This window comes from Bubalus kerabau, chromosome 21 (genome assembly GCF_029407905.1).
Source record: "Bubalus kerabau isolate K-KA32 ecotype Philippines breed swamp buffalo chromosome 21, PCC_UOA_SB_1v2, whole genome shotgun sequence".
In the NCBI taxonomy this organism is placed as follows: Eukaryota; Metazoa; Chordata; class Mammalia; order Artiodactyla; family Bovidae; genus Bubalus; species Bubalus kerabau.
In genome coordinates, this window is record NC_073644.1 from 28,587,754 (window position 1) to 28,604,392 (window position 16,639).

The 16,639-nt window shown below is 41.9% G+C and overlaps 1 protein-coding gene across 2 annotated transcripts in view; it reads left to right on the plus strand.

Annotated features, from left to right (window-relative positions):
- The window catches only part of B4GALT6 (beta-1,4-galactosyltransferase 6), a 71,525-nt gene that overhangs the window by 16,912 nt on the left and 37,974 nt on the right, over positions 1-16,639 (plus strand). For both annotated transcript variants that reach the window (XM_055559182.1, XM_055559183.1), the window contains exon 2: positions 6,593-6,709. In XM_055559182.1, coding sequence (XP_055415157.1) covers positions 6,593-6,709 — 117 coding nt within the window. The remainder of the gene's footprint in view (positions 1-6,592; positions 6,710-16,639) is intronic.

Here is a 16,639-nt window from a genome sequence, read left to right on the forward strand (position 1 = left end):
GTGCACTTTCACTGGATTTAGGGCCAACCCAGATAATCCAGGATGATCTCCTCATCTTGAGATCCTTAACTTAATCACATCTACAAAGACTCCTTTTCCAAATAAGATAACCTTTGCAGGTTCTGGGAATTAGGATGTGCACACATCTTTTGGGGGGGTCTCTGTTCATCCTGCTACAGAAGAATTAAATGAAATGCAATACATAGCATTTAGCTCAGTGCCTGATGAATGGAGGTACTCAATTCATGTTAATTCATTTCCCTTCTCTTTAGAAACCCAGGCCCTCCAACATTCCAGACCCTGGGATGATTTCTGAGTTACGCTCAATTCAGAGCTGGCCTGCTCCACCCCGTCCCCCTTCTCTCCAGACCACAGTCTTCCTAACCTTCTACATCTGGCACTTTCTCACCTTTGTTAATGTTACTACTACTACTTTTTTTAATGTTGAGAATGACCTAGTTAACTGGTCATAGGGAAGTACTTAAAAAAATTATTTATTTTAGTTGTTGCATGTGAACTCTTGGTTGTGGCATGTGGGAACTAGTTCCCTGACCAGGGATCAAACCCAGGTCCCCTGCATTGGAAACGCGAAGTCTTAGCCACTGGCCCACCAAGGAAGTCCCCGTTAATGTTACTTCTCATCTGTCCTCTCCTCGCCTTTCTGTTTCTTCACACCGTTTTCCTACTGGGACCGTTACAACTTACTGTCCATTGCTGCTGGCGCCCCTCAGGTTGGATGGCTTATCCCGAGTGTCCTCTGCAGCTGTGCCTCCCAGAGCCTCTGCTTGTGCTGTCCCATCAGTGGAGACGTTCTTCTCCCTCTTTCCTCTTACTCACCTAGAGCCTTCACTTTAAATTCCTTCTTTCCTTGATCTACTCAGGTCATGCTGAGGTCCCTCCTGCCCAAGAAAATGTCCCTTGACCTGGCTCTCACTTCCCTGTTCCGACACCGGACTGCTTTCACTCCGTCCACTCAACTCTCTACTGTAAATTTCTTTTTTTCTCCATTATTTGGGTGAAACTACTCTCTTGAAGGTTGACCAGGATCTAATAGCACTTTTGTTTATTTGTTTTAAAAAATATTTGTTTATTTGGCTGCATCGGGTCTTAGTTGTGGCATCTGGGATCTTCGATCTTTGTTGCAGCGTGTAGGAACTAGTTCCTTGACCAGGGATTGAACCCAGGCGCCCCTGCATTGGGAGAGCAGAATCTTAGTACTGGACCACCAGGGAAGTCCCTCTAATATTATTTTAAAAGGCTGACTGGGATGGTGATGAAGAGTTGGGTTGCTGGAGCTATCTGCTGGGGGTGAATCCAACTTCCACTTGCTAATAAATTACTGTATGACCTTGAGCAAATCACTTAACTCCATTTTCCTTATCTGTAAAATGGGAATATTAGTACCTACCTTATAGGGTTGTCAATTAGTTTATATAAAGAACTTCTAGAAAATCCCATGGATGGAGGAGCCTGGTGGGCTGCAGTCCATGGGGTCGTGAAGAGTTGGACGCGACTGAGTGACTTCACTTTCACTTTTCACTTTCATGCATTGGAGAAGGAAATGGCAACCCACTCCAGTATTCTTGCCTGGAGAATCCCAGGGACGGGGGGGCCTGGTGGGCTGCTGTCTATGGGGTCGTACAGGGTTGGACACGACTGAAGTGACTTAGCAGCAGCAGCAGCAAGGATGCCCATTAGAGTAAGTGCTAGGTATTAGCTTTTCATTTTTAAGCTTTTTTCTTTTTTCCTTATTGTCTTTCTTCTTCTCCTCTGTATTGACATTTGTCATGGTTGACCATTCCCTTTTTCGTTTGTCCAGTGGCTTCTTCACCATGTTTCAGCTCAGAATAATTCATCTTGAGGTCTTTTAGTTTTATATCTTCTCTTTGCAGTCTGAACTCCACCTTCTTATCTCCTTTCTAGATAATTTTTCCTGTGGTAATTCATCGCCATGGTTCCCACTTTTACTTTTGTATGAACGTTTCTCCCAATTGTATTTGTACCCCACTCTTCTTAGCTCTGCTGCTGCTTCTGTTAAGTCGCTTCAGTCGTGTCTGACTCTGTGACCCCATAGACGGCAGCCCACCAGGCTCCTCTGTCCCTGGGATTCTCCAGGCAAAAACACTGGAGTAGGTTGCCATTTCCTTCTCCAATGTGTGAAAGTGAAGTCGCTCAGTCGTGTCCGACTCTTCGCGACCCCATGGACTGCAGTCTAACAGGCTCCTCCGTCCATGGGGTTTTCCAGGCAAGATACTGGAGTCGGGTGCCATTGCCTTCTCTGCTTCTTAGCTCTAGCACTGTGTGTGAGAATGTCTAACAACACAGTCTCCCTCTCAGAATCAGCTGTGCAGTTGACTTCTGGTTTGCTAAAGGACCTGGAGATTGTGGCAGTCAGGAACAAGGACGTTGAGATCAGAGGGATGTTGTGTTTGAGTCCTTCAAAGCCTAGGAAGCCTTTGCCAGATCACTGCAGAGTACAGAGCTCCTGGACTTGAATCTATTCTGTGCTTTGAAGGAGTGAAGCTGCATGTGGAAAAGGGTGTGGAGACACAACTTTATAGCAGATACATTCCCTAGTTTTCTCAAGTTGAGAATGAGGCATGTTCATAAATCTTTCCTCATAAACCCAGGGTAAGATGCCTACAAGCTATTGTAAACTGTTGATTTTTGAAGTTTTTTTCCCCTTAGGGTATAGCTTCCCCTCCAACCCCTGGAAAACAGACTAGGTAAATAAGTGAAATTTATGTCTCACAATGCAGAGGCAAATAGCAAATGAACTAAATTAGAGAACATAACATCATTTTAATGAAGCAGTACTGGTTTTTAGTGTTCTTTTGAGTTGTCTTGAGACCAAAGGGCAAGCATGGGAAAGAATTCCCTATTTTCTGAAATGTAGTCGCTTGTAAGATGGAATAGAAATCTCTCTTTTTTAAAAAAACTTTTTTTGCAGCATTTGGGCTTCTTTATTCCCCTACCAGGGATCGAACCCATAGCCCCCTGAAGTGGAAGCATGGAGTCTTCACTACTGGACCACCAGGGTAGTCCCTGGAATAGAAATTTTAGACAAGTATTTTCTGGCTTGCCAATAAGACATTCTGTTTTACAATAATGATGATTAGCAGGCATGTAGAATTACCTGAGTGTGGGTTACCATAGTTTTATGATGTTTGGTAGTCAGTCTGGATTATTCCATGCTGGTTTCTTATGCCTTGAAACACTTTGACACATGGCCTTCCTCCTGTTAACAATGCCTCTATTTAAATACAGCTTCATTCCTTAATGGGTTTTGATCTTTAGGGATTAAACCCTTGAGGACCATTAACCTAAGGAATGTAACTCAATTAGCTGTGAATGATTTAAAATAAACTAATAGATTTTCCGTTTGGAGAGCTTGGTGTCTCACCTTTATTTTTTCTCCATCTGTCTAACGCATAGTAAATACATGATTTTGGTAAATCACCCTTGTCGCAGGTGCCATCAGTAATCATTTTTTTTTTTCTTAACAGTTTGGTTACCTGATATTTTGAAAGTTTTTAGGAAAATTTGACTTTGATTGTTATTTTCTATGCTTGTTATTGTCCTTGTTTCTTAAATTTAACTTGGTTTCAAGATTCGAAATTTGATTCCTGGGTGGGGAAGATCCCCTGGAGGAAGGTATGGCAACCCACTCCAGTATTCTTGCCTGGAGAATCCCATGGACAGAGGAGCCTGGCGGGCAATAGTCCATGGGGTTGCAAAGAGCTGGACACCACTGAGCGACTAAGCACACAAGATTCAGGCAGTTTTCTCTGTTAGAGTAGGTATGTTAATTAAAAGAAAAAGCTGTGTAGTTTGTGGAAATTCTGTTTCCAGGACACACACGTATTCTTACTTTGTGTATCCCTGTTTGGGGCAGTATTGTTTCTCCCAGTACTGGTCTTGGCCTAATTACTCTTGACTCAGTCCTCCTCCTCCAGGTCTCTCCCCTGCCAAGTTTGGTGCATAACATATAGTATAGGCTATTTACACCACTGATAACAAATTTCATATATAATTTTAGGATTAAATGATCCAAGATAATTGTACAGTAGATACTCGTAATCCATTTCATTTTTTTTCTCTGTGTCATTTCAGTTGAAATCTTGGTTTAGGTAGAATTGCTAATGTTACTTTGGCTTTTCTTGAACATTTTCCCACATTTTTGGTTGGCTGTTCTCTTTAGTTTCATTTTTCACTTTGTCTCATCTGTCTTTGAAAGTCCACTAAAAAAAAAACAAAAATTAATAGAAACTTGTGGGGTTTGTAAGCCTGGTTTAATAAATTCAGGCCTAAACAAGTTAGATCTAATTATAGGACTGATCTCCAGAGAGGATGTGGTGCATGTGTGCTAAGTCGCTCAGTTATGTCTGACTCTTGGCAACCCTGTGGACTGTCTGTCCATGGGATTCTCCAGGCAAGAATACTGGAGTGGGTTGCCATGCCCTTCTCCATGGGATCTTCCTGACCCAAGGATCGAACCCATGTCTTATATTTCCTGCATTGGCGGGCAGGTTCTGGATAGGCACCTAAAAACGATTGAGCTGGAGCTTATGTGAAACCTGCATTTCTCTCTTATGGATTAAAGGTGAAAAAAAAAGTGTTATTTTACTCCACTTCTCTGTTCTATTTATTTTCTGCTCATTTGTACTTCGAGCAAGTTCAAATTTCAATAAAAGAGAAAGGAGGTAGCAAACATTTTGCTCATCTCCCTGTCCCATCTCAAAGAAGCAGAACTGGGCCCAGAAAATGAGTTGGCATTTTTTATCTTTTCATTCAGCATTCATTTTTTGAGAGTGCCATTAGTGTGTTGAGAGACAGCTTATCTTAAAATTGAAAGAGTCATTAACCAAGCCTTGCAGTTTCTTGGTTTTGCTGTGAAAATGAATCGCCTCCTCTTATCTGAATGGAGCTTATGAGTTTTAGCTTTATGCCTGGAGCATTTAGTGTAGAAGGGGCTTCCGAGAAACCTGGTGTAGTACTGCCATTTTTAGGTGAGGGAACTGAGATCTGGTGCGCTGTCCAGTTACGCCCAGCACTAGCAGAACCAGGACCAAGAAAGAAAGGGTCTTGCGACTTCTGTGCTTTTCTGAGGAGGCCTGGCATCTCAAAAGGCAATGACTCTTGTAATCTTTGTCCAATTACCAGTTTCTCCCAGAGGAAAAAAATAGAAATTATTCTTGAAGCACTTACCTTGGAGATTGAAATTAACAACTTGAAAATGCCACGTTGATTTTTTTAAATTAAAATGAGACCACTAATGATGTATTAAAAATTTTTTTTTTCTATTGAAGGACAATTGCTTTACAGTATTGTGGAGGTCTCTGCTATACATGAATGTGAATCAGTCATGATTATGTATGTATCATCCCGCCCTTCTCAGTCATCATAGAGCGCCAGGCTAGTTATCTGTTTTACACATAATGGTGTATACATGTCAATGCTACTTTCTCCATTTGTCCCACCTCTTCTTCTCCCGCTGTGTCCACAGTCCACTCTCTACGTCTGTGTCTCCATTTCTTCTCTGTAAATAGGTTCATCTGTACTGTTTCTAGATTGCATGCTGATGTGCTAGTCGTGGCCAACTCTTTGCAACCCCATGGATTGTAGCTCGCCAGGTTCCTCTGTCCATGGAATTTTCCAGGCAAGAATACTGGAGTCCGTTTCCATTTCCTTCTCCATTAGATTCCATATGAATGCTTTAATAGATGATATTATAGATGATAATAGATGATTTGTTTTTCTGACTGACTTCACTCTGTGTAACAGGTTCTAGGTTCATCCACCTCACTACAGCCGACTCAAATGTGTTCCTTTTGATGGTTAGGTTATATTCCATTGTGTATAGGTACCGTATCTTCTTCAGCTATTCCTCTGTCATTGGACATCTAGGTTGCTTCCATGTTCTGGCTATTGTAAATAGTGCTGCCACGTTGATTTTGATTTTGTCTGCTTTTACAATCCTGGTAGGTAGGTTTGTGATTGAGAGTGTAAAATTTCAAGTAATCAAGAGAAATTGCCAAAAGAGATTGTGATTCTAGATCATCCTGCGTGTGCCCCCAACACTGAGAATTTGAAAGATCTGTATCCAGACTAGACATGGTAATTTGTGACATATGTTTATGATTCATGAGGGAATTCTTATCTCTGTGGAGTCCTTGGTTTGAGGGTATTAATATAGAATTAGAGAAAATGAATTTTAGGATTATGTGGTTGAATGTGGTAAAGAATTATGTGGTAAAGAATGCCTTTCTGAAATTCCTGAGTATATTTTGTAGTAGAAAATCATATGTGGACAAAGGAATTATGATATTTTGGATTGTTCCATTTAGTCTCATTCTAGTTGATGGATGGATATTACTACTTTTAATTTTTCATTTTATTGTTTTTTAAAAGGAGTTTGTGAGTTGTCGATAATGGGAAATAGTAATTTTATATTTGTTTGCCCATTCGATGTACTAATTGAATCAGTTCGAGTCTATTGAGCAGTTCCTCAATTCTGAATATTATTTTTTTAATTTAAAAAAGCTAATTGAGTCATGTCATCTCTCTTTTTTTTTTTTTTCTTCTTTTATAGCCAACACATATCTCTTTATGGTACAAGCTCGCGGAATAATGTTAAGGGAAAATGTGAAGACAATAGGACATATGATCAGGCTGTACACAAATAAAAACGCCACGCTCAACGGCACAGGTAAGGCTGCGTCCTGTTTTAATTTTGCTTTACTTCTGCTTCTTAGCCTTGTCATCATAAACTAGTAAACCTAATCTCTTCATCTTTGTCCTGCCTCCAAGTAACTTCCTGTTAATGAGGAAGGTCTCCAGAGTGCACCAGGAGGTCCTTCACTGTCAGGGCTGTCGAGTATTCTAGGACGTAAGAGGTGTGATCACTGAGGTGATGGGGTTTTGTATAAAGACACTTAGGTTAATTCTTGAAAGCATAAGCAAAATATGAAAGATAACTTGTGTTTTTCAATTCACCTTCCATATTAAAGAGAAATTAACCACAAAGAGAGTCATTTATGCATCTTAGCCATGCTGCCGTCTTTCTTCATGCCCATTTTAATTCCTAAGATGATTTGCCAACTTTGTGTAGAAAATACTTGTCTCAGTTACAGAAGAGTGTTAATCATTGTGTGGCCTTTTTAGGAGCGTAAGGAAGAAATCATATAACATTGGAAATCAGTAGCTGCTCTTGCCTTTTTAAAATATAACTTAGAAGAAGGGTCTTCATCAGAATCACAGGAAGTTAAAGCCTAAGTAATAGGCGCAACTCACGATTTAATGATGGTAGAGCTAATGTGAGTAGATTCAACTGTTGTGGAAGAATGCGTGTGCTCTTTGTAGCAGTGTTTTCCACATTGTCTCTGGAAGCTGTATTAGATGTTATTTTAAGGGTTCAGCGGCTGATTGTCAGTTGTTGCATCCACTGTATTCTTATTTTAAGCAGTTAAAATTCAAGATTTAACGTATGTCACCAGTTCTTCATTCATTGTGTCACTATAAATCACACACACACACCCCCAACTTGCTAATAGGAAGTCCCTGTCCCTCCCAGTTATAGGTACATTTTCTTAAAATGTATGTTAAGGTGGGTAATAGATTTAGACCCGTCTCAGATCTCAAGCGGAGAAGTCAATGGCACCCCACTCCAGTACTCTTGCCTGGAAAATCCCATGGATGGAGGAGCCTGGTGGGCTGCAGTCCATGGGGTCGTGAAGAGTCGGACACGACTGAGCGACTTCACTTGCACTTTTTCACTTTCATGCACTGGAGAAGAAAATGGCACCCCACTCCAGAGTTCTTGCCTGGAGAATCCCAGGGGCAGGAGAGCCTGGTGGGTTGACGTCTATGGGGTCACACAGAGTCGAACACGACTGAAGTGACTTAGCAGCGTCAGATCTCAAGACTGTTGCATATTGATTCTTAATTTCAGTGTCACACATGCTTCTACAAAATCTATTCTAGTTATTTGCCTAATTTGTGTTATGATGCCACCTATCAATGTTTTTTAATCACTCTTAATTTTCTTCTTCCTTTTAACTTTAAAGAAATTTCCTTCAGAAGGATGGTCTTATCTGAGTTGGTATTTTAATAGTACAGCGAAAGTCTCATGAACTGGTCTTCTGCCTGAATTAGTCTTCTGAATAATAGGTCAATTTTAGAGAAGTTGAAATATTTTAAAAGCTTCACCGGGATTTGTCCTGGATGAATAAGTTGGTTGTTAAAGTGTTCATTAGAAGTTCGTTCAACTGAACAGAAGTATTAAGCATCTTTAGGTTACTGTATTTGTGTAAGTGAGTGCTTATAAAATCTGTGTATAATCAACTTCTTTTCCCAGGGTATGAATAAGTTACATGTGTGAATATTGTGCTTCATTAGGAGAATTAGTTATTTCAGCAAGATGAACCCCACCTCCAACCCCAACTGCAATACATCACAACTGAAAAGAAATTCCCTCCTCCCCTCACTAAATCAGAGTTTCAGTGAAGACCAAACAACCAATGCGTCCTTTGATTCAAGTTTGCTCTTTAAGAACCTTTGGAAGCCTTTCAGTTGGTTCCTTTACTGATGGTGCAGCTCTTCTCGGGAGACTGTCATTGTCGGTTAGGAATTGGGTTTGGTTGTAAAAGAAAGCTGACTGCAGTGGTTTAAACACGAGGCTTATGTTCTTGTGTAAATCAGGTCTGGAGGTTGGATAACTTCCTTTTGTTGAGAAACTCTTCACACACTTTCCCCCTTCTGCTCTGTCATGTTTCACAGGCTAAGGCACTGGGGGTCTCCGGGCTTCATGTTTGCTCTTGGGTCATTAGAAGGAGCAGTGGAAGAAAGGGAAAAGAAACAGAGTTCCCCCTTGGTAAAGATCCTTCCCAGAAGTCCCACATGGTAATTCCAGTCATGTCTCATTGTTCAGTTGCTTAGTTGTGTCTGACTCTGCGACCCCATGGACTGCAGCATGCCAGGCTTCCCTGTCCTTTACTATCTCCTGGAATTTTCTCAGCTTCATGTCCACTGAGTCAGTGGTGCTATATAACTGTCTCATCCTCTGCCTCCCTCTTCTCTTCTTGCCTTCAGTCTTTCCCAGCATTAGAGTCTTTCCCAATGAATTGGCTCTTTGCATCAGGTAGCCTAAGTATTGGAGCTTCAGCATCAGCTTCAGTCCTTTCAGTGAATATTCAGGGTTGATTTCCTTTAGGATTGACTTGTCTGATCTTGTTGCAGTCCAAGCAAGAAACTCTAAGGAGTCTTCTCCAACACCACAGTTCAAAAGCATCGAGTCTTCAGTGCCCAGCCTTCTTTATGGTCCAACTCTCACATCTGTACATGACCACTGGAAAAACCATAGTTTTTACTATACAGACCTTTGTCAGCAAAGTGACATACTTAATTGTGAGGGCGACTGGGGTTGATAGTCTTTGAGCTGGGCTTCTGGTGCTCTGAATGAAATTGGGATTCTGTCCCTGGTGGCTCAGACAGTAAAGAATCTACCTGCAATGTAGGAGATGCGGGTTGGGAAGATCCCTTGGAGAAGGGAATGGCAACCCAGTCTAGTATTTTTGCCTGGAAAATTCCATGGACAGAGGAGCCTGGTAGTCTACAGTCCATGGGATTACAAAGATTCAGACAGGACTGAGTAACTAACACTTTCATTTTACCTACTAATAAAGGGAAAATGGAGTTTGAATAGGTAACTATGAAGCACTGCTGTGTTCATTTATATTAAGCAGCTAGTATAGTTAATACTCAGCTAGATATTGGAGATACAACATGAAGAAAAACATCCTTTCAAAACTGTGCTTTCCAACAGCATGGTCTTTCTCCCACATTGCCACATTACTTTTTCTAGGGGAAATAATATTGAAACTTTAGATTTAGAAGGACCATTAGAGATCACCTGCTTCAACCCCATTATTATACATCTGGGACAACAGAGCCCAGATGAAGTGACCAACCCAAGGCTGCACAGCTTGTAACTGGTCAACCAGGGCGAGAGCTTGTCTTCCCGACTGCTGATACTCTCTGGTTTAAGGATAAAAAGATTCTGGATCTAGTACTTGTTCTTATACCAACTAACCTGTGAATATTTAAAAGATTCTGCAAGTTCTTTATGCCCAGCTTTTTCATTTACCTTGTTTCATAGAATTATAAGACTAAAATGAAAATCTGGCATGTAGCATTCACTGTAAAAGGCAGATATTATTGTAAGTCATGTCCAACTCTTTTGCGACCCTATGGACTATAGCCTGCTAGGTTCCTCTGTCCTTGGGATCCTGGGCAAGAATCATGGAGTGGGTTGCCGTTTCCTTCTCCTGGGGATCTTCCTGACTCAGAGATTGAATCCAAATCTCCTGAATTGGCATGGGGATTCTTTACCACTGAGTCACCAGGAAAGCCCAAAAGGCAGATAGTACAATTCAAAAATAAAGGATTCCTACCTCCCCACCTCCCACCCCCCCAAAAAAGAATAAAAGATCTTCATTTTATGGAAGATCTCTAGGCTTCTGGGAGAGATGGAACTGTAAATAGCTACTTATAATTCAGTGATTTATTTCTGTGCAGGTGTGTACAGATAAAATCTGCCCAAAAGGAGACAGTGGTCAGTAAGGTGTACAAAGGACTGATTGGGCTCCAGGGAAGAGTTGAGAAATATGTATTGACTCATTGAAAATTTATCACTTAGATTAGATCTTTAAAATTCTCATCACAAGAAAAAAATATATAACCATGTGATGGATGTTAATTAATTAGCCTGGTAGTAATCATTTCACAATATATCCAAGTATCAAATCCTTATGTGGTACACCTTAAACTAATATAGTGTTATATGCCAATAAAACTAGTTAGCAAAAAGCATAATATTTAACACTTAGTGGCAAATTGTGATATTTCTAAGTACATTTGATTCCAAATAGGACTTTTTAACCATATGCCTGACATTCTGAGGCATCAAGTGTAAAGAGATTTATATAAAATTTTTGTAAAGAAATCATGTACTTTTATAATCAAATGGTACCTTGCCTTGTAGCTCATGGAGTCAGTCAAATTAAGAAAACAAAATGTATTCAGTGGGCAGTTATCAGAACAGATGACAAAGGTCACGTGCTGTTAGAGCCAGTAGGCTTGTTAGAAATAAGCCGGTACACTTCCTTATTCGGCGGGTGCATGGATGGAGGCCCTCGGACTTGGCCAGCCTGACACGGCAAGCAGTAAACAGGCCAGAGCGCTCACTGGGTTTCTGTTACCTGCTTTAAGCCGCAGGGGAAACAAAGCCCTGGAGAGGGCTCATTTGGCCTGTTCTCCTAAGATCCAGTGAGAGCCAAGGAGGGGCTTGTCTAACAGTTTTCATTCTGGGTTCCTTTTTTTTCCGGTGTAGCTCTGAAAGGGAGGAAGAAGGCAGGGGCCCAGGTCTCACCGTGTTTTCATCCGTTCATTAGATGAAATAATGTCTGCATTTTACAGCGGTTGTGGTAGATCAGCCTCTGGAGCATCTGTCATGCGTCACCTTTTAAAGCTCCTGGGTTTTGAGCTGGGGGTGTGCTACATGGGCCTCAGCACTTTGGTAGGAATAACAGTTTTGTGGGTTTATTACATCATAGTCTCCCAGAGTTTAAATCATTGTTGGCCACATTATCAGTTGTGAAGTATTCTTTTGTAGTGAGTGTCTTCTGTTTTGTAGATGCTGTATTAGATGCTAGAAATCAAAGGCAATTTGATTTCAATTAAAAGAGATTTACAGACATATGGCAAGGGGGTGCATAGTTCTTGTATTCACATTACACTGGGATGACGTAACTGCCGCTGGATGCGTTACTGAAGGGTACAGACATTTTTATTAGCCTGACAATGAGTTGAGGTCTTGTGATCATTTATAAGGACATTGTCAAGAGTCACATGTTTTAGCTAAAAAACTTTGTATTTAAAGGATAAAATATAATGATACTGCATGTCTCTGAGGGTTTTTTAAAATTGATTCTTTATAAACTGATAAAAGTGATCCATGGTTTCTTTCATGACAAATTCAGTCATTTTAGCCTGAAAATAAACAGTGAAAACAACCCTCCAGCCCTCCCGTTGACACGAGACTCCCCAAAGGGAGCCATGTTAACAGTCTGTTTTGCAGAGAGGTCTGGAGAGCTTTAAACCTTTGTGACTTGGATGTGGATTTAGAGTCAGAGTCTGTGGCTAAGAGAGGGGGCCTGGGCTTTAATGACAAGGATTAATAAATTATGTATAGTAAGAAAATGCTCTTATTTAAATTTATATGACATTAAGAAATTACTTTGGGACTGTGTGTTAATACTTGTCTTCTTCGGGATTATAAGAAAATGGGCCTTTGGACCACATAAAGGCAGTGGACTCCCAGGGACAAGCTTATTTATCTTTTATTTTCAGGTTCTACAAATGCACAGTACAGAGTAGATGCGTGGCTGGCATAGTTTATAGTTTGAGTCCCCAGTAAAAGGAGAAGAGTTTGTTTGTTTGTTTGTTTTTACTAGAAATCTGATCAGATCAGGTCAGATCAGATCAGTCACTCAGTCATGTCTGACTCTTTGCGATCCCATGAATTGCAGCACGCCAGGCCTCCCTGGATTTTGAGAAAAGAATCAGAACTTTATTGGACTTCCTGACACTTATTTTGAAGCTTCCCAGGTGACGCTAGTGGTAAACAACCTGCCTGCCATTGCAAGAGATGAGAGTTTGTTCCCTGGGTTGGGAAGATCTCCTGGAGAAGGAAATGGCAACCCATTCTAGAATTGTTGCCTGGAGAATCCCATGGACAGAGGAGCCTGGCGGGCTACAGTCCATGGGTCTTAGAAAGACAGACATGATTGAAGTGACTCGGCACGCACACTTATGTCATGCTTGAGTTCAGTTCAGTCGCTCAGTTGTGTCCAACTCTTTGTGACCCCATGAATTGCAGCACGCCAGGCCTCCCTGTCCATCTCCAATTCCCGGAGTTCACTCAAACTCATGTCCATTGAGTCGGTGATGCCATCTAGCCATCTCATCCTCTGTCGTCCCCTTCTCCTCCTGCCCCCAATCCATCCCAGCATCAAGGTCTTTTCCAGTGAGTCAACTCTTTGCATGAGGTGGCCAAAGTACTGGAGTTTCAGCTTTAGCATCACACCTTCCAGCGAACACCCAGGAGTGATCTCCTTCAGAATGGACTGGTTGGATCTCCTTGCAGTCCAAGGGACTCTCAAGAGTCTTCTCCAACACCACAGTTCAAAAGCATGAATTCTTTGGCGCTCAGCTTTCTTCACAGTCCAACTCTCACATCCATATGTGACCACTGGAAAAACCATAGCTTTGACTAGACAGACCTTTGTTGGCAAAGTAATGTCTCTGCTTTTGAATATGCTATCTAGTTTGGTCATAACTTTCCTTCCAAGGAGTAAGCGTCTTTTAATTTCATGGCTGCAATCACCATCTGCAGTGATTTTGGAGCCCCCCAAAATAAAGTCTGACACTGTTTCCATTGTTTCCCCATCTATTTCCCATGAAGTGATGGGACCGGATGCCATGATCTTTGTTTTCTGAATGTTGAGCTTTAAGCCAACTTTTTCACTCTCCTCTTTCACTTTCATCAAGAGGCTTTTGAGTTCCTCTTCACTTTCTGCCATAAGGGTGGTGTCATCTGCATATCTGAGGTTATTGATATTTCTCCCAGCAATCTTGATTCCAGCTTGTGCTTCTTCTAGCCCAGCGTTTCTCATGATGTACTCTGCACAGAAGTTAAATAAGCAGGGTGACAATATACAGCCTTGACGTACTCCTTTTCCTATTTGGAACCAGTCTGTTGTTCCATGTCCAGTTCTAACTGTTGCTTCCTGACCTGCATACAGGTTTCTCAAGAGGCAGCTCAGGTGGTCTGGTATTCCCATCTCTTTCAGAATTTCCCACAGTTTCTTGTGGTCCACACAGTCAAAGGCTTTGGCATAGTCAATAAAGCAGAAATAGATGTTTTTCTGGAACTCGCTTGCTTTTTCGATGATCCAGCGGATATTGGCAATTTGATCTCTGGTTCCTCTGCCTTTTTTAAAACCAGCTTGAACATCTGGAACTTCGTATCTTTAAATCTTTCAGGTATCTATGGATGAGACACAGATGTGGTCTCCTAGAGGGGTTTGTTTCTGTGGTTTTTGTCTGTGCCTGCGTGTATTGGCATAAAAACTGGTAATGTCCACTGAACCCCTCTGCCCTCTGTCTTAGAGGGCTTTCCTTACCAAACGCTCTTCAGGCTTCCTTGAAGAAAGGCATGAGTTGGGGAGGACTTTGTTACTGGGGCTTTCTCCCTTTCTGGTGGAATAGGTCTTAGCCACTGTACTGTCACTGGGCCCTATTTGTCACGTTGAGGTTTTCTGGTAATACACTTACCTTCAAACCTGACTGACAAGTTGCCAAATTCATGAGGAGTTGCCACTTACTTATAAGGGGCTCTGGTCTGCAGGGCCCCTTCCAGCAGGTAGGCCTGAAGGGTGTGTGTCTTTGCTCCAAAGTGTCTTCCTGGCTCCCAGGGTGCATCTCCATCTACTGTATATTTTTTTTTAAAGAATGTCTTCAGTTTACTTTGTTATTTATTTATTGGTCACACCTGTGGCTTGCAGCATCTTTGTTCCCTGACCAGGGATTGAACCTGGGCCCTTGGCAGGAAAGCAAGAAATCTTAACCACTGGACCACCAGGGAATTCCCTTCATCTGTTGTATTTTGATGATGCATGAATGTTTGTTAGGTCATGACATGGACCAGAGGTATTTAGGTTTCTTTGATTCTTCTCATGTGCTTCACATTCAATTTCCAGGAGTCTGCGGTGAGAAGGTTTAACTTTTGCAGTTCAGTAAGCCTGTGAAGAGGAACTAAAAAGCCTCTTGATGAAAGTGAAAGTAGAGAGTGAAAAAGTTGGCTTAAAGCTCAACATTCAGAAAATGAAGATCATGGCATCCGGTCCCACCACTTCATGGGAAATAGATGGGGAAACAATGGAAACAGTGTCAGACTTTATGTTTTGGGGCTCCAAAATCACGGCAGATGGAGACTGCAGCCATGAAATTAAAAGACGCTTACTCCTTGGAAGGAAAGTTATGACCAACCTAGATAGCATATTCAAAAGCAGAGACATTACTTTGCCAACAAAGATTCGTCTAGTCAAGGCTATGGTTTTTCCAGTGGTCACATATGGATGTGAGAGTTGGACTGTGAAGAAGGCTGAGCGCCGAAGAATTGATGCTTTTGAACTGTGGTGTTGGAGAAGACTCTTGAGAGTCCCTTGGACTGCAAGGAGATCCAACCAGTCCATTCTGAAGGAGATCAGCCCTGGGATTTCTTTGGAAGGAATGATGCTAAAGCTGAGACTCCAGTCCTTTGGCCACCTCATGTGAAGAGTTGACTCATTGGAAAAGAATCTGATGCTGGGATGGATTGGGGGCAGGAGGAGAAGGGGACGACAGAGGATGAGATGGCTGGATGGCATCACTGACTCGATGGACGTGAGTCTGAGTGAACTTCCGGAGTTGGTGATGGACAGGGAGGGCTGGCGTGCTGCGATTCATGGGGTCGCAGAGTCGGACACGACTGAGCGATTGATCTGATCTGATCTGAAGCCTGTGATTTTGATCCTCAGTCTTGTGCTTGCTGATCGCTGGTAGGCAGACCGCCCTTTTAAGTCATATGTCCGTTTTCCCTTTTCCTAACTCTCTTCTTGCTGGCCACTTCTTACAGGAATGCCTTTTTCATTAGAGCAGATTACTGAGGACTGAAGTAAAGTCTTCATCTTCTCCAAAGTGGCTGCTGGAACTTCATTTCCTGTGGGTACAGAGTTTGTGATCCAGAAGACAGACTGGTGTAATCAGCCGGTTCCATTTCTCGTCTCTTATTGACTGCGTGCTGGTCTCATTCTCTTACACCAGCTTCCTGTTGCATAGCAGGAAGCTATCAGGTCATGGTTCCCAGATTTGCATCTCAGAATTTCTCAGAACTTTGTTCCAGAAAGGGACTGAGATGTGATCTCCTTGGTTCCAAGTTAAAAAATTCCTAAGGCTCTTGATTGTTCCAGGTTGAGGGGCTCATTTCTAAAGCAGTCATTCCTAGCTGAAGTTCCTGAATATGCATATGGACTTGGGGTTGTTCTGAGCACTTTGTACACTTCTCTTTCTGAAATCTGACACGAGGCAGGTGCAGAAGAGAAACTTTTCTTCTCTTGCTTTGTGCCACCAAGCTAGTGCGTGTTGGTGCAGGATTTGAACTCAGTACTTGATCTTGGCACTCTAAACCAGTACCTCTGTGTTCCATAATTTGCTGACTCTAAAAATAATAGACCTAATGTAATAATAGCTCCAGGGTGCTCCAGAAACTGCAGCCCACGGGTTGGGTATGACTAATTTAAGACTTTTAATTGGGCTGTATTGCAGAAGTCAGTAGAGTGGGTAAATCTCAGTTTCTTAAGTGTGAGGCAGTGAGAAAACATTACTCCTACTGTCTGCTCTCTGTGGCTGCAAATGCAGCGTGCTGTGGCCATGTGGGTGTCCAGAGCACCCTGGGCTGCCTGATAGTGGAGATGATCCCCCTGGAGCACTTTCTTTATATATATATATATTTATTTATATATATATATATACACACATA